The sequence below is a fragment of the Poecile atricapillus genome, chromosome 2 (assembly GCF_030490865.1).
Source record: "Poecile atricapillus isolate bPoeAtr1 chromosome 2, bPoeAtr1.hap1, whole genome shotgun sequence".
Classification (NCBI taxonomy): Eukaryota; Metazoa; Chordata; class Aves; order Passeriformes; family Paridae; genus Poecile; species Poecile atricapillus.
The window spans coordinates 111,904,210-111,927,870 of record NC_081250.1 but is presented as its reverse complement, the minus strand read 5'-3'; the positions used below and the strand labels follow the sequence as shown (position 1 = coordinate 111,927,870).

General features: G+C 38.5%; 1 protein-coding gene across 1 annotated transcript in view; it reads right to left on the bottom strand.

Moving 5' to 3' along the window:
* The window catches only part of SPIDR (scaffold protein involved in DNA repair), a 196,463-nt gene that overhangs the window by 119,413 nt on the left and 53,389 nt on the right, over positions 1–23,661 (bottom strand). Inside the window, exons 7-8 of the mRNA XM_058832528.1 lie at positions 15,637–15,737; positions 2,350–2,569 (exon numbers count right to left, since the gene is read on the bottom strand). Coding sequence (XP_058688511.1) covers positions 2,350–2,569; positions 15,637–15,737 — 321 coding nt within the window. The remainder of the gene's footprint in view (positions 1–2,349; positions 2,570–15,636; positions 15,738–23,661) is intronic.

Genomic DNA, 23,661 nt, shown 5'->3' with positions numbered 1-23,661 from the left:
ACAATGTACAGTGTGTTATGCATCCCAAAACCACACAGGTAATTCAAGGATTGCCTCCCCTTGCATCTACTTTTTTTTTTTGGTCCCTTTTGCTTCTGACTGATATTGATAAGATACATAAGATGTTAATAAGATACATAAGTATGCTTATTTCACCATGTCAGGATTAGATTTAGTTAATTTGTTTTTTCACTAGTCACACATTTGTATTGACAGATAAACGTTTTAACAGAAACAGCATTTGTTTTTAACAAGTATAAATTCAATGCAGAGTAACAAGAACTACATCTCAGCATTCAGAGCTCTCAAGAGTTTAAGAGAATAGAAGCTTGGAACTATGATAGAGGAAACTTACACGAAGTATACAAGTCCAATTTTCAATTAATGTAAACTAAAAGTGCCAATTTATAATCAAAAACAAAAACATCCTTCATTCTCTCCCCTCCCTGCCTCCAGTAGTTTAACAGTATCCAGCCCAATTTCTTTTGAAGTTGGTTGAGGAAACAAAGAGACAACTGACATTAAGATAATTTCAAAAAAGATAGAAAATAGGACTAGAAATGAGGTATAATGCAGTTTTGCTACAATTAACTGATGTATTTATGAAGTGCCTTGAGACACATATATAAGGAAAGCGACTGTGACAATGCAGATGTATCCTCTGTCCAAACATTATGGTTTCATGAAATAACCTTTTGTCTACATGAAAAGCACATCCTACTAATATATATATATATACACATATATATATTAAAGAAAGACAATAAAAGACAGAAGTTCTGGGAAGACAGACAGCTAGCTATGAAGCGTTTAAAAGAAATCTATGTACATAAAGGAATGAGCTTTGTGTCCAGAACATCTTAAAATTTAAACAAATGAGAAGACTACACTAGTACAGTTGCAGATGTCTGTAGTCTGGAAAGGATCGTATCAGTGCAGATTTACATCTTCCCAGAGCAGACATGAAACAAGCTGCAGCAGTCTGAGACTTACACGAGCATTCTAAGCCAAGCATTCTACAGTAACAGCTCAGGAAAAGAAAAAAAGGAGGAAAAAAAGAGTAAAGTTGAATCACACCCTAATTAAAACAATTTTTCTAGTACAAAAATCTTCATGTAGGTTAAGGTCTACACAGCAGGATACAGCTGCATAAATGCAAAAGCTCGTGGTTTAAAAACAACAGAGGAAACCTGAAGAGAAAAATGGAACTAAGATTGTAAGAGAGAGAAACAGGAAGAAAACAGGCAAACAAAACCAAATGTAAAGCATGAAGAAAAGCTTGTGAAGGAAAAGATAAATGAGAACAAAAACAAAGCAGTGAACCAGAATTATATCAGACTAGGACTTAATATTGAACTTAATTTTCCCTTTGCTACCGATCTATTTACATCTAAACTATCAATAGTTTTATCTGTAGCCATAATAAACCCCAAATAAAATTTCTTCCCTTAGTTTTTTAATTGCTTTCAAAAAGAGTTAAAAACATTTCAGAAGCAAAAGATTACAAATTGGGGAACTCAGAAAAGATTTGCTGCTATCAATGAAGATAAAAACCAGATACAGACCTTTGCAAAACAGGAAAAAGTATTTTGCAAAAGGATATGGTCAAACATGAGAGGCAGCTGGAGGCTAACACTCAGGTAATGAATGCTGAAATATATAAGAAAAGTATTTCCTTTTTTATCATTTGGGTGGAGGGTAGTGAAGAGAAGTAATATTCCCGCTTCAAAGTCCCCCTAAATTTTTATGAAGAGTAGTCCTTCCAAGCCTACAGCCACTACCAACCAGCTGCTTTACTAGAAATCTCATATTTTTTTGCTACCCCTTAAAATTCAGGTAAATAATCCAATTCAGAAAACAATCACAAGTGTAGACCAAACATTTTTAAGAATTCCAGAAAGGGTTGCGCTGAAGAGGAACTCAAGGAACTGAAGACTGAACACTGTACAGTTAATAGAGACTTTTCCACTGAAATATTATACCCATGCTCACAGTAACAGATGAGCATTCCTGAACTACTTTGCTACCAGAAAGTATGCACTTTATTGGCCTTATCATTGATAAGACATTGCTCAGGCCTTTCTAGTGCTCTAAACATGAAAATATTAAGTGAAAACACAACTGAAGCCCTGAGCAACACTAGAGGCATCATGGTACATATTTAGTTGTTATCTGAGCTGTCTTGAAGGTATCTGTCAAAGTCTCTCAAGCTGCCAGAGACAGATGACCACAAGAATGCCCTGCTGTCCCATTACCCCCCAAGGCTTTTCCTACAACAGTGCAGCCGGCACTCTTCTGACCCCACTTCATTCTGCAGTGCTACAGCAAGTGTGACGCCTTCTTACTCACCATGGGGGATAGATGTGGATAACATCCTGTGGTCTGCTCTTCAGGTGAGCTGCTGTCTCTCTTGTGAAGAGGACTTTGAGTATTGGCTCCTCTGCATTGACGACAGCATCCTCGGGTGAAAGCATAGCAAGAGACTGATCCAGCTGCTGGCAGATGGCAACTTGTATTGTGCACTCCTCAAATATTTCCAAGATCTTCACAATTAAAACACCAGATTTATCTGGAAAGAAAGTGAAAATGAAAAATAAAAATGCAAAGTCTGGATGAGGAGAAATAAAGACGTTCTGGCACTCAAGATGTGCATCCCTCTGTGCTCTGCACATCTGTCTGACCTTGATAAATCCATGTATGAGTAGAATATACAGCCTTATCAAAAGACCTACATTAAACTTTTAAAGTAATTTTTGTTTTCTCTATAAATACTGTTGTAAAGAAAAAATCCCACCTGCACTTCTTCCAAATACAAATGAAATCACAAACTCCCTACAAGAAACCCTCTTCCACCATACCTGAACTAAATCTTGCAACTCATTGACTTTGTTCAGTCTTTTTTATTAGATATTGCGAAAAAATGAATTTATTTTAACACAAACAGTGTTAAAAGTGAAGCTGTGTTTCCATCTTTGACCTTTCTTAAAGTAGTCAGGAACCAAGTTAGAAAAGTAGAAAGCATCTAAAAGCTGATGATTCGCATTGAGGGACAAATGTGGAGAAAGAATGAACAAGATGCACAGCCTGAAAAGAATTATTGCAAAACGGATCATCCATTTTATCAGAAGGCAGTCAGGGTAGTCAGAAGGCTCCCTTGTTTTAAAGCAACATTAACAGATACAAGCATTTATATAGATCAATTCTTAGCACTTTCGTCGCTGCTGAACAAGAATCAAATTTGCACTGAAATTAAATTACTCCTAGGTCCCTGTGGATTCTGCACAGGGCAAGAGCTACTCAGAAAGACCTTGGTCTGAGCTATAAGATTATGTAAGGTTTATTCTCATTCTCACCTAGCCTTACTCAGGATCTGCAATCCGGTCACTGAGGGGAGAGGGAGAATAGCTGTTACCCTGCTAAATGCTAGGAGCATTTAGTGGGGCAGAAAAGGGTCCCAGAGGACAAGGGCAGCAGAGCCCCAGTTCTGCCCTTCTTGATTTACAAGTTGCATTGGGAAAAACACAACATCCCAAGAAAAACAGCTGATATAAATTATTGTCTTCCCACAGCAAAGAAGTAACAGGGGAGGAACAGTGAATGTGATACTGGAACTTAACAGCAGAGCTGTACTAGTTATTTGTTTGTTTATTTTAAGGTTCATTTCACAACTGTGAATGTTCTTCCTCTGGAAAATAAATCAAAATATTTTAGTTTGAGTTTATGAGAAACTTCAAAAAAAATTAACCCAACCCTCAAGAAACCCAAACCAAAGAAACCAGGCCCTAAAACCTTTCAAATTTATTCAATAAAGTTGAATTCTACAAAAATAAAATAAAAAATTCTGTCCCTGTCTTTATTAAATTTCATACTGAAACAGAAATAAATCAATTTGGAAATATAAAACAAAATTGTTCTCAAAACCACTTTCATGTGAACCCATTTTTCATCACATGCAACATGCTTCTGCAAAGCATTCTGCTTCCCCTGAACTGGTATTTTCCAGCTGTAAAAAAGGGTTCCACCAGACAGTCTGACACAAGATGTACATAATCCACTTCTGTCCAAGCCATTACAGCTTGACCTTCTTTTCCAGATCTGAGAAGCAGGAGAATCAACCCTTTCTGCCAAGTCCTTTGAAACTGACTGATGAAGAGAGATGGTTGTCCCTGCTGCTGCTCCTCACTGCTATCACCTTCTCAGAGAAAGCTGTAACATCACAGTGCCACTGCAGATACTACACTGTGATAATGTTTGCTTATGTGAAAATTCTGACAAGGGTGAGCACTGACTAGTTTTCTATGCCTGAAGGGAAGGGCTTAGAATATTCACATTTGAATTCTGTTTTGCCTGACTAGCTGCAGTTGTGGTCCTCTGTCAACCCCAAGTCATTTGGCACGCATAAACAAATTCTGCTAACCACAAAAATTCTCATCCTTTAAAGTAACTAAGCATTTACCTCTTCCCTCTAGACATACAGCACAATTTGCATTTACATCCACTTCAAAAACCAAGTCACAAAAAAATCAGTTTCAATTTTAAAATGCACCAACAGCTTATTAAAAAAATAGTATTAAGACAGTTCGTGAGACAGACTGCTCATCACTTCTGAACTATGCATTTCTTACATGCAGAATTTTATGACACTTACTGCTCAGCAGTTTACATGTTACTCATCTGATACAGCAGGTTGAAGACAATGAATGACAGCGTAGTAACATTTTTCTTTTAAATACCTCTGACTGTAAAACAGATAAAAATACTAGGCAAATCAAGAACTAAATCTGTATGAAAGTTTCTAAAAGACATTGGAGTAAAAAATAACCTACGAAGACATCAGAGTCTCTTGCAAGCCTAAAGTTGGTGGAAACACTGGGAACTGATACTAAATGAAGCAGAATGCTTCTACAGTAAAAGCATCTCAATTTCAACAAGTAGCCAAGTCTCACACTTGGCACACATGCACATTCTACAGAACCACAATCTATTTGTTTATTTAGATACACAGAGATAGTTTAGTTTAATTACTCTGAAATTATTATTACTGCTGATGATAGTGTTCTCTTGAACAACATGGAAAAGCACTTTGGATTGCTGGCACATGATGAAACACCGAAGTTCAGAATGTAGCTTCGGTTTTAATACATTTGGCTCTTGTATTGTTATGTCAATCAAAAATAAATCAAACATATGTGGCTGCATACTGAAGGGCAAATTTGTGGGTGAGGAGACAGGCTGGATCACTGCACATTCTATGGTTTCCAGAGTTTACTTGTTTGTTCATCCATGTGGAAAGCTCACTTTAGGGTTTTGCAGTGTTCTCCTTCACTGTCGGATAACTTACATAAATTCCCACTTGCTTGCTTAAGTTATCATTCACTTACTTTCATTTGCAAAGCAGAATTACAGCCCAAGAAATTCAAAAACAGAGATGTGCCTATTTCATGGCAATATCCAGTCATCTTAAATTAGCAAGAATGCCTTACAATTGTATGCATTTTTAAAGGTGCAATCAGTAACTGTGCTGCAGTTGTGCCCATTCCTAAACTGCAAATTTCTTCATTTCCCATTCTGTCGCCCAGAATACTCATGGATTTCTTCAGGGTTAGTTTCTAGGAAAATTAATCAGCTAATTCAGCTAACTGCAAAGCCACTTCAGTTTACTTACTTCAAGGTAAACTTTATTCTCCCACTGAAAGACAAGTACACATGCACATTTGCTGAGAGTGAGCATACAGCTGCCTGGATGCATTTAGAAATCTTCTATGAAGGAGCAATCAGCAATTTGAGGACTGCTTAGCAAAGCACTTATAGAATCACTGAAGATCTTGAGTTGGAAGGGACCCATAAGGATCCTCAAGTCCCACTCCCTGCTCCTCACAGGATCACCTAACATTAAATCATACAACAAACATTCCTTGAAACGACAGGCTCGGTGCTGTGGGGAGCCTGTTCTAGTGATTGACCATGCTTTCAGTGAAGGACCTTCTCCAAATACTCAATCTGTTTCCAGATGCCTCTGTGAAGTGAAATACTTGAGGGAGATAAAGATGGAAACCCAAATCAGCCTAATCAGTATGAGACACAGGTTCATTTCTTGGCAAAGCCCTGGGTGCTCTGAGCTCAGGTGACAGAGGACTGCTGCAACTCACTGGTCCTGGAACACAGCCTAACATGGACAGCTGGCGCTTCCAGCATCTCTCCATAGCCTTCACAGAGTCAGCTGGAAAGTCAGAGGAAACAGCCACTGACAGGATCAAGGATCATTGGAAATATCTTGCCCCATGAGTATAAACAGAAGGTTTATTCATCCCAGGGACATGAAGTGTAATTCAATCACTGATACACAAGGCTTAAGGTGCTACAAAGAAAGCTAGAAAGGCACTGATAAATCTGGCTGAGTATGAATTTTGCAGAGGTATTTGAGATGTACAACATGTGCACTCTAAAGAACACCATCTGAAAGGAGGGGATCAGCCACCAAGGCCTGTAATGCTCCCTTCACTTCTCATAGAATTTTCCATAAGAGAAATCTTCACAAAGACATGCAGGAACATGCTGGCTACTACTGAATCAACATACTGGTCACAGAAAGGACAATGGACAAGAAAAATCAGGTACCAGTTAGGGCCTAGATTAGTTACATCACCCTTTGCAGAACACCACTGTGATCAATGCTGCTCTCTGAAAAGCAACAGACAGAAATCACCGCTAGTGGACCATGATCAAACAAATCAGTTCCTCCACACTTTGCAAGTGGTCCCAAAGGAGTGAAATCCATGAGAGACTGACTGGTGGGAGGAACAAGCCATTTAAGCAGGGAAGCATCTTTGGTGAAGCCTTGCTGTTATTGTCCGGATCCTCCTCCCTCACTCCCAGACAAGAAACAAGAAGCTCTGACAAAGACGAAGAAATCCTGATCCAAACCCAGGCAAGTGAAACATCAACCTCTCACTGCTACTATTAGCAGAACCTTTGAAATCACAGGGAAAGGTCTTTTTGGCAGCAGTAATAATGGAATAAATCTGGCAATAACTTTGGGCATAATTTAAAAAAAATAGCCTGCTGATCCATAACTGTGTGATCAAAACAGGCCTATATTGCATGCATGGGTTCAGAAAAACAACCAGTAACTTTTTGGTAGGAGAAAAACTTATTTAGAACTACTAAGAACACAGACAGTAATTCCAGTTTAGAAAGTCCCCGAGTCAGAGATCTGTAGGAGGCATTTGGGAGAATACTTTGGGAAAATATCATCAAGTGTTAGCCCTATTATCAATTTTTCTAGGCATTTTGGTAGCTCTTGTCACTGCCAGAAACAGGATCCTAAGCTAGAGGCACTTTGGTTTAATCACCTAACAGATCTGCTCTGACATACATAGTTAATTATTTAATTCCAGGTGTCCTCTGGGATGTTGGTTTCTCACTCCCATTTGCAACCCAGACATGAAGCAGTTCAAACAAAGATAATTCTAGTTCCTGGGAGATGAACAAACAAATTTCACACTGAACGCATCAGTTTCCTTGGGTACTTATTTTCATTTTTGTTTATTACTTTAGTACACAGGGTGATGCTGCCCTTCAGTCATACACCATGACATCAAAATATATTTTGACGCAGTACTTTGCAGATGTTCTGAATTTACTCTGAATTCCAGGAGGGTTAAAAAGAAACAAAAAGAAAAAAAAAAAAGCAGGGAAAATATAAAAAAGGGCAAAAAAAAAAGCTCCCCATTCCTTTGGAGCTCGCAGACTCTGAGGTCTTGAGCACTTTGAAGACTTCAGATGACTCTACAGTCTTTGTCAGACTGAATGCCCTTAATCCTCAGACCTAACATAATGGCTTCACAGCAGACACATATATTTAAGCCACATCAACACTGAATGTACGTGGTCACAGATGATGCACTGGCCATGCCAAGGGCAGCTTAGGACCGAGGATAAGAAGAAAGCCAGCCTGCTCTGACTCTCAACAACCAAAAAGCAGTTTGGAGACAAGAGAAGGAAAAAAACATTGAGGAGCACAATTTAAAAAAAACAAATGTTCAGACATTCTGGCTTCAGTGCCTGAAATACAACTCTAAAGTTTGTTTTAATAACTCTGTAACTACCAATAAGGAAGACAAATGAGGAGGAAAATATAGAAATGATGATCTCTTGGGAGCCACATATTTTATGTTTCTCTAGTGACACAGTGACAGGAAGCTGAACACACTACAAGGAGAGGATCCATGGTACTTGATGTATGGAAATTCATCAAATGTATCAGTAAGACCACATGCAGTTTCACCTCACTGCAATTTTGCTAAAATTTTGCTAAAATGCTACTGTTGAAGTGTTCCCAAAGAGCACCTGTAGCCTAAAATGGAAAGTTCTCAAAGGGAACAAGCTCTCTTTAGAGCCAGTCAATAGAGCTCCAGCAGCAGAGCATTCTCTACAAGACCTATAGAGTGAGACAAAGCATTTCAGGACAGCAAACTGAATTCTGCATGGTTTGAACGTGGCAGCTGGGATAGCCAGTGCACCTCCATGCAGATCAGACCAGCAGAAGTAACAGTAACGGCACCACATCAACAAGAGAAAAACAAAGCCAAGTTCAGTCTATGACAGCAGGTACTCCTGAATTTTTCAATTTTCCGTTCTCACTGAAAATTTAGAAATCTTGCAATGTTGCAAGAATGCATCTCCCCCACAGGGCTGAAGGATGTGATGTGCTCATCTGAATATATCTGAATGTAACAGTCACATGACACAAGGCAGAAATAAGTTCATAAAGGCCACAGACGAATGCAGAAAACAGTGAACTACAACAACACAGACCACATCTTAGAAACATAGAAGAAAACTGGAACTGAGGAAAATGCCAAGCAGTGAATGGCTCTGCTCCACTGAGCATTCCAGGAAAAAACCCAACTCATATCCAAGCATGAAGGAGAACAAAGTGGAAATTATTACTATTGTGATAATGAAAAGTCTATATAATTAGGACCATATACATACCTACAAGTACACACGTAAACTACCATGAAAAGCAAGACTGACAAAATAAAACTCCTTAGCTCAGCCACAAGACTTACCTCACAAATCAGATGGATAAAAAAGACCAAGCAAGCATGACAAGAGGCAAAAGGAAGACTATTTCACCACCTTCCTTTTAAATCAATTTAAAAATTACCCTTATGCAAGTAGAGCTTTCTGAATAAAGCCATGACAAACTCATAAGACGACACAGGGGAGGAAGATGAGCTTGCTTGGAGTCACATTAATATTTGAAAAACTGCTAACAAATACATGCTTTGTGCAGAAATAGTGAGGACAACTTGTTCTTACCAGCTAAACAGTCACAATTCTTTATCTTAGTGATGTTCGAATGATATGAAGAAAGGACAGATACTTTTAAGAAAAACAAATTACCATTACTTTTGCTCAAAGAACCATCAAACAAATAGTGTACATGAACTACAGTTCAGAAGCAAATTTCTACTGTACCTGACATATCTAGTTGATGTTTCTAAAAAACATGGTTGAGAAGTTAAGTTATACTTTTTCTTAACTGGGAAATTCTTTAGAAATAAGCAGTTTGCAAAATGCAGGTGTTACAATCAAGTCAAATTTCTACTAATCTAGGTAAAAGCTTTTATAAAATAAACTTTTCCACTGAAAGTGCGAAGAATTGTGGGCAATTAAGGTTGAGAATAGTATTCCCTGCACAAAGAATGCAAGGCACTTTCTGCCTTTGGTTCAGTTGAATAGGTCAAATACGCATTATGGAATTATAAAGGAAACAAAGAAAATTCCAGTTTATGCCTTGTTTAATAAAGCACTGTAGCAACACTCTTCCAAATTTGTCCCACTCAGTTATTTTTTTCAAAGGCATTATTTCATCCCAACATCATTTAACTTGTAATTGTTAAATGTGGTTCCAAAACTGCAGTTAGCAGACACCCTCCTGGGACATCACATACTATCTGCAGTGGAAGAATAGCCAGCCAACCGCTTTCTGGTTCAAGCCACAAAGTTTTACTTTCATTCTTAAGTGTAAAAAGTATAAAATGTAAAATTACAGACATAAATAAAAACAAAAACATTATTTTGCTTGGCATCCCATGATTGTTCTTCCTCCTCCCTCATGCATAACACGCAGGTGCAGGTGTAACAAACTCAGCAAGCATGTAGATACCCAGCAGACCCTTGTAATCCAAAATCAATGCTGAAAATCAGGTCTGGATTACAAGGTTTTCACAGCCTGTACAAAACCATCTGGTTACCATTCTGATCTATACATGAAGTTATTCTTCCTGGGCTGCTAAGTTCTAAACCTATTCAAGAAGATTTTTCTCAGAAACACACCAAGTCTCTTATAGGCACAGTGGCTTCCTGCCACATTTATATAAATTTTTAAAACTCTGCTGAATCTAGCTGTACTTTAAACACTGCATATTCTTTATAAGAACGTATGTAAGCTACTTAAAGAGACTATGCATGTCATTATTGTTTCTCATAAGAAAACAAATACAATACAAAGAATTTTGGTTTGAAGAAGTAAAGTTTACATTTGATTTTTTCCTTTCCAATGCTGTAACAAGTTCAGACAGTTGCCTAGGAAAAAAAAATTGGCCACCTGTCATGTCTCTGATTTATACTACTAACTCTTAAATAATAAAACAAACTATCAAGAACTAAGAAATTAAGCAACAACTAGCAAATCTCTTTCTGTCTTTTTAGAAGAATTTTACATAGTAAGGGAAATCCTTAAGGGCTACCCGTGTTTTCTTTATCACGTAAAAGTTTCATGGCATTCAAACTCCTAAAATCCTTTCTTCCCATCATCTTAACTAGTCACTGAAACTGGAAGAGAGGGAGTGATTGTTTATATCCTCTTCTGTAAGCCTTTCAGCCTTCCTGCAAATGTGTTACATGTGAAACCCTGTTCTCACCTCCAGGGCTTCACCCTCCTCCCCTCAAGTATATGTTTCACTTGCCTCAGCAAACTGAAGATGTTGCCCCTTGAAGGTCACTTTTCCCTGAGAGCAAGGAGCAGTTTGGAAGGAAAGATCAATGGTTATGCTTTATTGTCAATTCACTACTCAAACTCAGTTGTAACACAATCATGAATCTTAACCTTAGATCAACATGGATCAAATCTTGCATCAGATTGCAAATGGTAGAGAATAAAATGTTTCTGCATTTAAGGTAAAGAACTGTTTTTGATGATAGCTGCAAGACAAACAAAAACCAACAGAAGGCAGGATGTATAGAAAGCAAAATTTCAATAGTTACAGTGGGAATCCACATGAGTTTGCTTTAAATATTTTTAGTGTCCCCTCCTATAGACAGGAAGGTTGTCTGAATGTAACTCAGAAAACCACTATTTTTTCTTCCAGCAGATGTTGACAGGAAAAAGGTTTGGGTTTTTGTTGTGGGTTTGGTTTTTATTTTTTTTTCTCTCTTTCTCTCTTTCAGCTGTCCAGATCTCCTCTTTGCCCAAACAGGAAACTTCATGGGGAAGTTGCAGCACTGCATACAGGAAAAAGCCTGCAAATGGTCTACAAGCCCTTGCACAGAGTACCCTCAAACCATCAGCTTGGCTGATCAGAGACTTGCTGCTACATGGCCTGCACCTCAGCCCCCTTTTACATCTTGTGAAGAACAGAAAATTTTGGATTTGTGGCAGAGCCTGACATTCGCCTCTGTTAGAGCTGGACCACAGAAAGCATCCAACCAATGCTGTGTGCCACGGGCAAACTCCCTTCAGGTCTCTGCCTGGTATGGTTACCTTGATTTACAGAAGTGGGATTCACCTTGCTGAAACCCATAACCTTAGTGAGTGCCTATCCCAACACAGGCACTGGCAGTAGAATGTGACTCTGCCCCAAATTTGTCAAAATCTGAGAAAGCACAAAGGTTTTTTCTACCCTGCAGAATGAGTCAGCCAAAGTAAGACCCTGTGTGCTGCATAAACACCAGAAAGTGCGTGCTGAAAGGAGGTGCTCTCTTCTGGGCAGTGATTCATCCCAGTGACCAAGAGGCAGCCAAACCACAGTGGTTACTTACAGAACGGGGTCAGGGAGGTAACAGACAGGAATTCTTTTAAAAAATAAAGCCGAAAACTAGGGTGCTTTGAGTAATATGGACATGGATACAACCTAAAAGTAAGCAACAGCAAAATAGAGGCATAAAATTCTTCAATATGAAATGCCTAATGGGGGTGACAGCTGGAACTTCTGGAAACATTTTTCCTTAAATATCATATGTAAGGAGGACTTTAAACCAATCTCATTTGAAATTGCTCCCCGCTGCTTTAGCAATGAACTTCTGGTCTGCATGTCTATGGGATATCCAAAATGACGTGACAGCTCTCCCGGCAGCTAAGTTACTTCAATCCTCCACATTAATCTTCAGGATTCTTTAGTGACTCAAATGAGTTTGTTATTTGAAAAGTTCTTTCCTCTAATTCTGTGCCGAAATCAGAAACAGTCTGAGGAACGGTGTGGCTTAGAAATATTACTGAGCAAAACAGAGGGGAAACAAAATTCAAGAATATTCTTAGATTAGCAAGATCACCTTAACTTTAACCTAAAGAGATGAAAGCTGAAAGTGGAATGCATTTGCTGTGCTGACATTTCACATTCCTGACTAGAAGCAAAGAGAAGGTTATCTAGTTACATTACTAAAATTTCAACTGTTCCAACCGATGTGCTCCAAACCAAACACCAATTTCATTTTGGTGACACAAAACATTATGGCTGTTCTAAAAATATAATTATCAAAAATAAATTTTGCTCTAGATGGAAAAGTATCCCCAAAATACTGTCACAGCTATTTTAATGATTATTTTATAATTGTTATACTTGGGAATTAGGATTGAGAATTGGAAGTGAAACTCAAGCTGTGAAGTTGAAGTGTTTTCGTAAATTTATGGCATGTTCAGCATTTTTCAGAAATTGTAGCAAATGCTTGCAGGGTAAATGAAACAGTAGGTTGTCCTAAAGACTTCTTGTACATTTTTTGTTATGATGGAAAAGGCATATCCCAGAAATAGTTCATCTTCTGCCAAAACGAAATAATTTTAAAGACACTCACCAGGATGTTTTAAATGTACTTAAGAATAGAGCAAGGTATTTTCCCATAGCCTTTTTCTCATAAAATGCTAACCAATTCTGACTCATTTTCTGAAAGAAAGAAGAAGAATCAAAGAAAGGAATTCAGCCAGAGGCAGATGTTTAGCATGGAATATTTCAGCCCAGAAGTTGGTCTAACAAAATGGTGAGCAGCCAAACACAAAGTTTTGTAATGACACATGTGAAACTAGGACAAAAAGAATATTAGCGTATTAGCAATGTTGCAGGTCAGTTACTACGGAGTGCATTAAAAAATTTCATTTCATTTAAAAGGCAAGCCTATTCAATATCTATTTTTGTTCCATATTTGAGAAACAGCAAGAGGTTATTCTCGCAGCACATAAGAATGATGAAGTAACCTCCTATGGTTTTAAGTAAGCATGCCTGTACAATTTTCAACATAGCACTTCTGAAAAGAGCTGGCTAAAGACATATCTGGTTCCCTGATGTCACTTTCTAGAGTGTATTCAGATACTGGTGAAATTCCAGAAGACTGAAAGGATGATGATATTGTGCTACTATTCAGGAAGGGCAAACAAAGTGGCTTACAATAACTGGAGACCAACTAGCCTGACATCAGATCTAGGCAAAGTAGCCTAGAAAGAAATAAGTAAGAAATTAAGGTCAGAAATACAATGTGCTATTCTGCATGGGTGGCATTTTGAAAACACAACATACAAATAGCCAAAGGATGTAAAGCCCTCTAAAGATCCAGTGAGAAACTGAGACCAAGCTTTAGCCAACAGTTTGCGTGTAACTTTAAATCATACAACCTCCTTAGGAAAAAATCAACCATTCTCACTATGAGTACTGCAGACTTTGAGCGGAATGCAAAAAAAAAAAAAAAAAAATTAAAAATCTGAGAGCTAACTCGGTGAATTGTAGTTAGAGCTTTTTTACCAGTGGAGAATTATAACTGAGTAACAGCAGTTCCAGCAGGACTTGCAAGTAAACACTCATGTTATTAAATGGTTTCATCAATGACATAAGGAAACTGTGTGAATACCACTAACTCAAGCAGATCTGTGACTAAAAGGGGACAAGCTTGAGCTACACAGTGATCTGAACTGCATGGTTAGCTGGACTACTTAAGTAAAATCAGCCAGGACACAGCACAAATACTTCCCAGTATTTGTGTATAGGCAAAAGAAACAGGAAGAGTAGCTGGAGAGTGGGAAACAGCATCTCAGAAAAAAATACCTGTAGAAGTTACAAAATCATACTGGACAATCAGTTCAAGGTGAAGTCCTTGCACTGTGCTGTGACCAAAGCCAAACCAGACTCAAACACTTATCACAGGCCTCAAATATCCAGGAGGCTGAGAAGTGAACTGGACCTGGCCAATGATTTTAATGAGACTAAAACTGGAAGAGCACATAGAATTGCTACGCTTGTTCTTAAGACCCCTCTGAAAAGTTTGAGAGTGTACAGTGAAAAGCCATGAAAGTCACTTGAACATGGATGAAAATGCTTTAGAGGCCCTTAAAGAGCTCAGTCTGTTTAGTTTATGAAAATTGTGAGGCAGCAGAGGTTTTGCTATGCAAGTGCCAGAAAGGGAAAATGTCACATACTAAAGACCTCTTTAAGGGAGAAGCAAGAAACAAAAGAGGGGAACTGAAGCCAGACAAATTCAGATTTGGAAGAAAAACCATCTTTAAAAATTTGGGAGTAGAACTGGGGACAAACTCTCAAGGTAAATGATAGTTTCACTTATCTGCGTGTTTTCAAATTAAGATCAGAGGTCTTTCTGAAAAATAAATGCAAGTTAATATATGCTCAAAAACAAGCAGTTGGCTTAATACAGAATAAATGCTAGACATTTTGTAGACTATAGTCACACACACAGAAGCTGATTAAAAAAGTTAATTATTTATACTTAATCACTATGAACCCATTACCTCTCAGGAAAGACTACTGAAAGGTGGTGCTATCAGTCACTAGTAATCAATTTGCATGACTCCCACTGTTTCTTTTTAAGTGATGTACACACTGTAGTTATGCTTTACACTCATTTCATAGCTGTGCTCTATTGGTTCACACATGGTGCCAGTCACAATTTCAGCACTTATCCATGAATTTTTGTCCATGTTTCTTTGTTAGCAAGAAGTGATCACAAAGCAAAAAGAACAAGAGGAAAGGTTGACCATAAAGAAAGAAAAAAAAAACCGCACCAAAAAAATCTGAACACCTATAAATTAAAACTTGAATTGTCCTACAACCTGCTGAAAATACCATTTTTCCATGTGATGCTGGAAATCAAGGAGCTGTGAAGAACTTAGATGGAGGCTACTTAAAATATATCCTTTACCTTATACATTCAAATGATGACTGGGTTGTTAGAAACCTTCATATTTACCAGAAACGCAATTATTAGGTCAGAAGACAATCAAGATAGCATGAAACCCAAGTCAGGAAAGACCAGCTAATAATATAAACTTCGCTTTTACCTCTCCATAGGCCATGGATACATACATGTAGGTATAATACTTTCACAGTTGTACTGTGTAATGCTTCTTACCTGAGGGGATTTTATTATCTGAAATACACTGATGCCTCCAAAAGCTAATGGCAGATCTTTCTCTGTTCTGGAGCCGACATAACCTCTCAGCTAGCCCGCCCCTGCAGAGAATAAAGGAATGCTCAGTTTTGCCAGGAATCAGTGTTTGGTTTTGCCAAGTGACAAGCCACAGGACAGATGTATATGTAGATATATGTATGTATGCTTTCACCCTTAGAGACAGAATCATACAGTAAATTTATATTTTGTAGATTACTTCTTCTAATTTTGAGTTTTCCAACCAAGTTACTCCCAACAAAACACACACCTAGGGCCAATACACACAACAAAATATTTTTAGTATCTGGGTGTCCAAAATCTTCACGTTTTCAGTCCTGTCTCCAGTATGAGGAGTGTAAAAAAAGGTTCCTAACTTTCCCTTGCTCTTATGGACAGATCCTATTAGACACCAGAGACAATTGCAAATTCAAAACAAACCAGTGTAACCACTAGTTATAACAGGTTGGGTTTTCTTTTCCCTCACAGATTTGTTTGTCTGTTGGCAAAGAGTGATCACAAAAATATTCTTTTACCCATACTTGACCCTATGATTCATTTCACAAGCTGGGTCAAGTGTGCAGTTTCAGTGGTCTGAACACTCTCCAAGATGAAATTAATTTAGCATTCCCAAGGTGAGGAGCAGAGGAGTGGCATCTAGCACAAATACACTTAAGGTAACACTAAAGCAATTCCTACCCTTGGATTCAAAGCCAGAAGACATAATTTCTCACTTTTAAGAACAAGAAGATGTATGTGTTGGAAGCTGTCTTTGGGCTACTACAAAGAGCTTTGGACTACTGTGGGAGTGTTTGAGCATTTTTCTTTGGCTTCAAAGAAGTTATTTGCATAAAGACCTACTTCATTCCTTTGTTGCAGTGTTAAGTTTCTCCACAGGTACTATCAACTATATTAATAAAGATTTCTACTAAGGTGAAATGTGTCCTTGAGTTAAACTGGTTTAGGAATCACCAGAGATAGCATACAACCACCTTATGACTATTTGTGCACATGAAGAAAATTTTTTTGGCTTAGTTAAAAAAGGCAAATAGCTTGGTAAAGCTCACATTGTAAATGTGAAACTGGGAAGACACACCTGTGGAAACTAAGAAGGAGCTGAAAAGGCTAAGCAGGACTTCAGGTGAGTTGTAAAAAAAATTTAAAAAAATCTCTCTTCGGTTACCAGTTATCAAGCAATTTCATCTACAGACAAGTCAACACATTATATAAAAAGTAGTTACCAGTGTCAGCTGAATTTTTAATGAACAACTATATCCTTTGCAAAATTATAATTATCACAGGAATTATCAGATGTAATGGCTAAACATCTAAGTAGCAGATCACAGGATGAACTCTAAAATAAAAGAGCCCCATTTTAGCCAAAGTAACCTACAGAAGTTTTGCAGTTTAGATTGCTACATCTCTATGGCTGGTGTCAGGCAAAGAGGAAAGAAACTCAGAGGAAGAAGAAAATCCCCAAATCCTCGAAATAAAAAACCCAGACTTAACAAGCTCTGAACCCACATCAACAAGCTATGAACCCTGCTATATTAAGGAGGAAAACAAACAAAAATGTTTAGAAAATATTGGGATTCAGTGAAGTTCCAGGTAAGCTTAAGAACCTTGTTTAATCCTGGTTTCAACGAGGACTTTAAGACAGAGAGACAACTAATACAGAAATGCATTGGAAGCTTTGGTTCCAAGAGCAGCACAATCAAGCACAAAACTTCATACAGGATAAACTATTCTGCTGATAACACTGTGCTCGTCCACATTTTCACCCCAAACTTCAGCACTGAAGCATTACCACACCACAACACTCATGGGCAATCAGTTCTACAGATTCCAACGAACTGCCCACCCAGCTTCTCTTCTTACCAGGGAACCATTCTCAGATGCAGTTGTAATTCAGCTTGGCTGGGTGACCTACTCAAGCCATGCTGGAACTGGTAGATGCCAGCTCAGCTAGGCTTAAAAATGCAGCAGTAAATTGCATTTTCAGATTGCTTGTTTAAAAGACTTGCATGCATGAGTCTTCATCTGAGCTGTGGTCAGACTTAAGCAATACACTATACAGTTAGTAGCTCAATAACTTGTTTTGCTGAAAGAAAACTGTTCAACAAGAGTGTTCTCCTACTTCATTCCCTCCACAGATGCCAGTCAGAGAAATGCATTTTATTTGTTCAAACAATGCAAAAAAGCCTTAAAGTACCTGCAGAAGAGAGCAGCTATTATTGGCTTACAGCCTAATTTCCCCCTTTTTTCCTGAACAGAGCTATGGTTGCGTCCAGTCAATCAGTTCCTACTCCTCTGCAAGCCCACTACTGTTATGGCAGGAACGCCCTGAAGCAAGAAGGAAAGAAGCAAGTTTCTGATTCTGTGGCTACTGCAAACAGCAAGACATCACTCCTGTTTCAAGCCTGATATGACTACCAGGAGGGCTCCACTGATGCTCACAATTTCATTACTAATTTCCTGACCATGTCTGTATTAGCATACCAGTTATCACAAAGGTCCATGAAAAGTAAAACTCCAACTTTCCTTAGTAGCCCTCTGTGCTAGGTACTGATATTTATTAATCATCATACTTCCATTCAAATTCCAAATGCGGTTAAAAAAACCAGAAAACATCATAAAGCAATTTGCATCTGCTTGGTTGCAGAACATAAGATATAACTAAGAATGCATTTATGAGAGGTTCTCAGCTGGTCATCGGAAATGTTGTTTTTATACTGTTTCATAGCTTGTGAAGTTAGAAAACACAGTTCAAGGACATGCCATGAACAAAAAGACTTTGTATGGCCGGAACAACAGTTGATACTTTATGGTTTGTTTCTTTTAAAAAGGTAGAAACAAAGGAGTTAAAACACCACTGGAACCCAGAAGGATCAACCCCCTTTTTAGCTCAAACACATAAAGGAAAAGGTAATTTCTGTCACACAAGCTAACAGATTTGCTGACAACAGCATTTGGAAACTACTCATTCCTTCCAAAACAGTACAGGTGCCCACACTGTAAAACAGTTGTGCATGTACTGTGAGATAATGGGAACTATACAGAGTCAGAGTCGCTCCTGGCTGTGCAGCAAGAGGTAAACCAACATCTGGGGGATATGGGTATGAAATTGGCAAATATATTTTGATTACTAATGTATCAATTCTGTAATCAAGGGAACTGACAAACTATTTTATTGAAATAATAAAAACTAGTTTAGGATGTATACTTTCCTGACCACCACTTCAAACTTGCCCCCAAAATGTTTTAATATGAGCAAATTGAACATATTTGGCAAATTGTTAATGCAAAGGCTGTTTGGAGAAGTCAAGCTGCTCAGATACAATCTCCACTGCCCACAACCTTTTTATTTTTAATCACAAAACTTCCAGTACAACTATTTTGTTCCTTTAATTCCCTGAAGGCAGACAGATTTAAAAGCAGCAATTCATGTCCTATTTCCATACTAAATCTGAGCTTGTTGAAATACTGTATTTAAAACAACACATAGCCTTTACTGTCCATGTCCAACAATATCCACATGAAAGACAGCTTTGATGGCTGTAAGAAAGCTCAGCATCCTGTACAAAAGCTCAGGTTCTGGTAGTTGCCCTTCCCACAAACTTTAACAGCAAGACTGAAGAGTTTTGTTACAGCTATCACCAAAACGTAATAGTGAGCCTGATCTGTGACTTCCGGGCTGGTTCCTATCTCCCAACTCTAATGAGGCTAACAGAAAGCAACATCAAAAGAGCATTAGTGAGTCTGTTGCGTTTTGAAAAGAAATTTTCAGTCTTTCTGAAGTGTTGGAGATCTCTTTGTGTTTATTTATTAAGGTTTTTATTCAGCAGGGCACTTACCAAAAATAACACCCTATTAATCCAAGGTTACTCCTTTACAGACTTAATTTGAATTAAGTCAACACTCTTTACTGAGTTGTCTCCTTGCACACAGTATACACTCCATATAATTCAGAACAAATATATATCCCCATCTCAAGACTGGCCAATTTCCACCTTCTCTCATTTCAAAGCAAGGAGAAATCTTCTCTCCTACTTTCACATTAACTGGTGAAATAACTGACACTCAGCTGTCCCTTCCCATTCCTTTCCACTCCATGGGGCACTTGCTAAAGAAATAAAAAAAGCCCTGCTGGCTCACGTTCAACTTGCCAGTGACCCCCAGGTGCCTTTCTGCAGCCCTGCTTTCCAGGATCTCATTCCCCAGTCTGTACACACAACCAGGATTGCCCCGTCCCAGGTGCAGAATCCAGCACTTGCCCTTGTTAAACTTCAAGCAGTTGGTGATTGCCCAGTCAACCTCAACAAACTCTTGATTTGTCAAGGTCTCTCTGTAGGGCCTCTCTGCTCTGGAGAGAGTAATTTCTCCCAATTTGGTATTTTTGGCAAACTTACTTAGTGTCCCTTTGAGTTCTGCATCCCAGTGGTTAATGAAGATGTTGAAGAGAACAGGGCCAAGGATGGAGCCCTGCAGAACCCCACCAGTGCCCAGACCCCAGCCTGATGTCACCCCATTCACTGTAACCCTTTGTGCCTGTGAGCCTGTTGCTCACCCATCATTCAGCATGGTTTTCCAGCTGTGTGCTGGACATTTGGTCTGGAAGGTACTGTGAGAGATAGTACCAAAAGTTTTGCTTTTCAAGTCCAAAAAGATCACATCTACTGGCTTTCCTAGATCAGCTGAGTGGGCTACTCTGTCACAGAAGAGTTTACAAGAAGGACTTCTCCCTCATGAAGTTGTGCTGGCTATGACCAATGACAAACATGGCACTTTTTTTCCCCATTAGCACCAAACACTTGGCCTAGTGAAACCATCTGCACTTTTTAAAAGAGAAAATACATTTTAACTTTCTCTAAGTGTAAAATAATTTTACTGTGTACACTGCTAGCAATGACAGGTGGTACATCTGTACTGCAGCCATGATAGTCTTCATTTATATTTTCTTAATCAAACAAGAATTTCACTAGCAAAGAAAAGTAAAATAGTTGTAGAAATAGTTAAAATTAGCATAAGAACATGACCATCTAAAGGGCTAGTCTGTTGTTGTTACACCCTTGTGCCACTTGTGGATGCATGTAAGAAAGAACATTCCCAATTTTAGAGCAAAAAATCTGCTTCATTTTTGCCAGCTCCCTCTTCCCTTGGCAATTTCCTTTATTTTCAGGACCTCAGTTGGCCTCACATGACAACTGTGTTTCATTTTACTGCATGTAGTACCAGGACATTCTGTAATTTTCTCCTCTTGATAAGACAAGTTAATTTTAGCTGATCAGATTTGTATGTGGTATGCATACAAGTAGATACAAGACAATTTAAAATAAAATCTTGGGAAATCCTATTTCTTTAGAACTATAAACAGCCACTCAAGTATTAAAAAAAGCCAAACAAAAAGCTAAAGCTTATTCTTCACAACTATAAGCTCTTGCAACATGACAGATTTAGACACAGAGTTAACATTTTATAACTTAAGATACTTATTTCCTACAATGAACCTCTGACTTTTTTTTCTGATGGAAATAAAATCATAATGGAAGAAGTAAACAATTCAGAAAATGTTTAAGGAAGGTTTACTTGTAGACAAGAGAAGCTGAGTACATGCATTTTCAGTTCTTTTCTCTACAAATACTGAATTAACCCAGTTTTTATTTAATCTATGTAATAAATGTTAAAACTTGCAGTACTCAACATTTCTCCATTCTTTCACACTATGAAACTTTGAAAGCACTGGAACTAATACAGTTCAGACATTTCACCCCATAGCATTAACATGAATTTCAAATGAACAAGAAGAGCTTCTTGAAAACTGTTCTTTGCAATATATACTCTCCCCCTTCAAGTTTATAAATCATTTGCATCATGAAGTGAAACTAAAGCTTTGGGATGGAATAAAAGGGCAGGAGCATGTAACCCAACACCTCTTGACCTGATCACCACAGCAATTCATCTCCGTACCAAGCACCATTAGTAGCACCTAATTCTCGACTCAGTAGCTCACAGGTGCCATACAAGGCCATGGATCTGGCAGTGCACCTGGAAAAATTATATATTCCCACTGCATCCATCAACAGTCTTGTTTAAATAGAGGAGGGCAACTACACAACCATATAACACCAGTGTTTAAGGGGAGTGGCATTGATGGCTGTAAGAGATGCTCTGCTTTCCTTCCAGCATGACCAACTGGCATCTCCTACAGCACAGCTCTTCAGAACCACCAACACACCCCTAAAGGACAAACCCCAGCATACACACTACCTGCTTTCCCCTAGGGACCATGGTAGAAAGAAGAATAATATTTACTTAGGACACTTTTGAAAACAAAAACTAACATTACAGGGGATACAAGAAAACATATGAGAATTTGGCAGTAGATATGGTGGGAAAGAAATTGCTTCTGCCACATCATTCTTGTCTTCAGACACCAATTGTGTTCCAAAACCCCACTTAACCCCTAACAAAGGAGAATTGCAACATGCCCTTTCAAATCTGGCTCAGCAGCAGCACTGTATATTGCGCATGTTGATTTGGGGACAGAGATGGACTTCTAATTTTATTTACACTCAAAGGTGTTGAATTTACAGTCAAATTTCCAATGCTAGGATCACAAAAACTTATTTTAATTGTCTATAATTACCTTACTTCTGAAGATTTCTGTTGCTTTGGTTGGTTGCGTCTCAGTTTTTTAGTGTATGGCAAGTGCATCTGTAATAGCGTTAAACAAACAATACTCTTTCCTCCCATCCAGGCAACTACCCATTTCCATTTTAGCACCTGGAGGTTTCCAGGAAGAGAGGACAGTAGAACAGAATTTATCTGAACTTTTCCAGACACTGTTACGGCTCTTTTCTTTGTTTGGTTTGGTTTTGCTTGGGATCTGGGGGTTTAGGGGGGATATTTTAGGGGGATATCTTTGAAGTTGGACAGAAAAATGTACCCATTGACATTACAGGAGCATAGCTGCAATCACACAATGCAAATATAAATGCAGATTGCAGCATGACTGTAAGATTTCTACAGAAAATATAAGCTAAAAATTCTTGAAAATATTATCTCTACTTTTCAAGATAGATTTACACATGTCAAACGCCAAAGAGATATAAAAAAATAAATATTTTCTATTTTCTATAAAGGGGAAACAAAATGGGAGGAGACCTACTCTACCTACATCAGGACTCCTCCATGAAATATGCATACACAGTACAGTCTGGATTTGAAGTTGAACCTACTGCACAGGAATTCACATAGGAAGACGGCAGCTCTACCACCTCTGCTCAGCCCATGAGGCACTGGCCTGGAGAAAGAGAGCTAAGCAGGGCCAAGCAGAGACTCATGGCTCTCTTCCACCTACTGAGCAGTTCTAAATGGTCCATCTGAGTGGGAGCTCATGGGCCAGATCCAGCCTCAGGATGATTCCCCTGCTCACTGCTTTCTCTGCTGTGGCCTCGATCTGCAGCAGAGGTAGGAAGGAAAGAGAAATGACAAGCCCACAACTGCTTTGTAGCTTTTAGCTATTTAACCACAAAGAAGGGATTGTCACTTGATCAATCAGGAAGCTGACAAACCTCTCCCCAAACTGGTCTTCAAACAGCACTGAAAACCTGTGCTTTCCTATTGGGGATGCAAACTTATACCCACTGTTATCACACCAATGAAAATGTTCTCTGTCAGCCGTAAAAGGAAGGATGGGAGAGACACATGGAATTAATGCCCTGAACAGGAAGAGTGAAAAGATGACAATTACCTGGATGAGCAAAATAACTAGATAAACAACACTCATAACTACGGAATTTCCTCCCTCTTCCCTGTTCCCAAAGGAACCCAAAGTAGAACCACAGGATGGAAGGTAAAAAACCCTGTAAGCTCCGTTCCTCTGGCCACTCCAGACAGATCACATTCTGTATAATTGCAGATGGTTTGGTCTTGTTTTGTTTGTTTTTAAAGCAATCTATTCTCCTAAACACTTGTGTCAAAGTATCT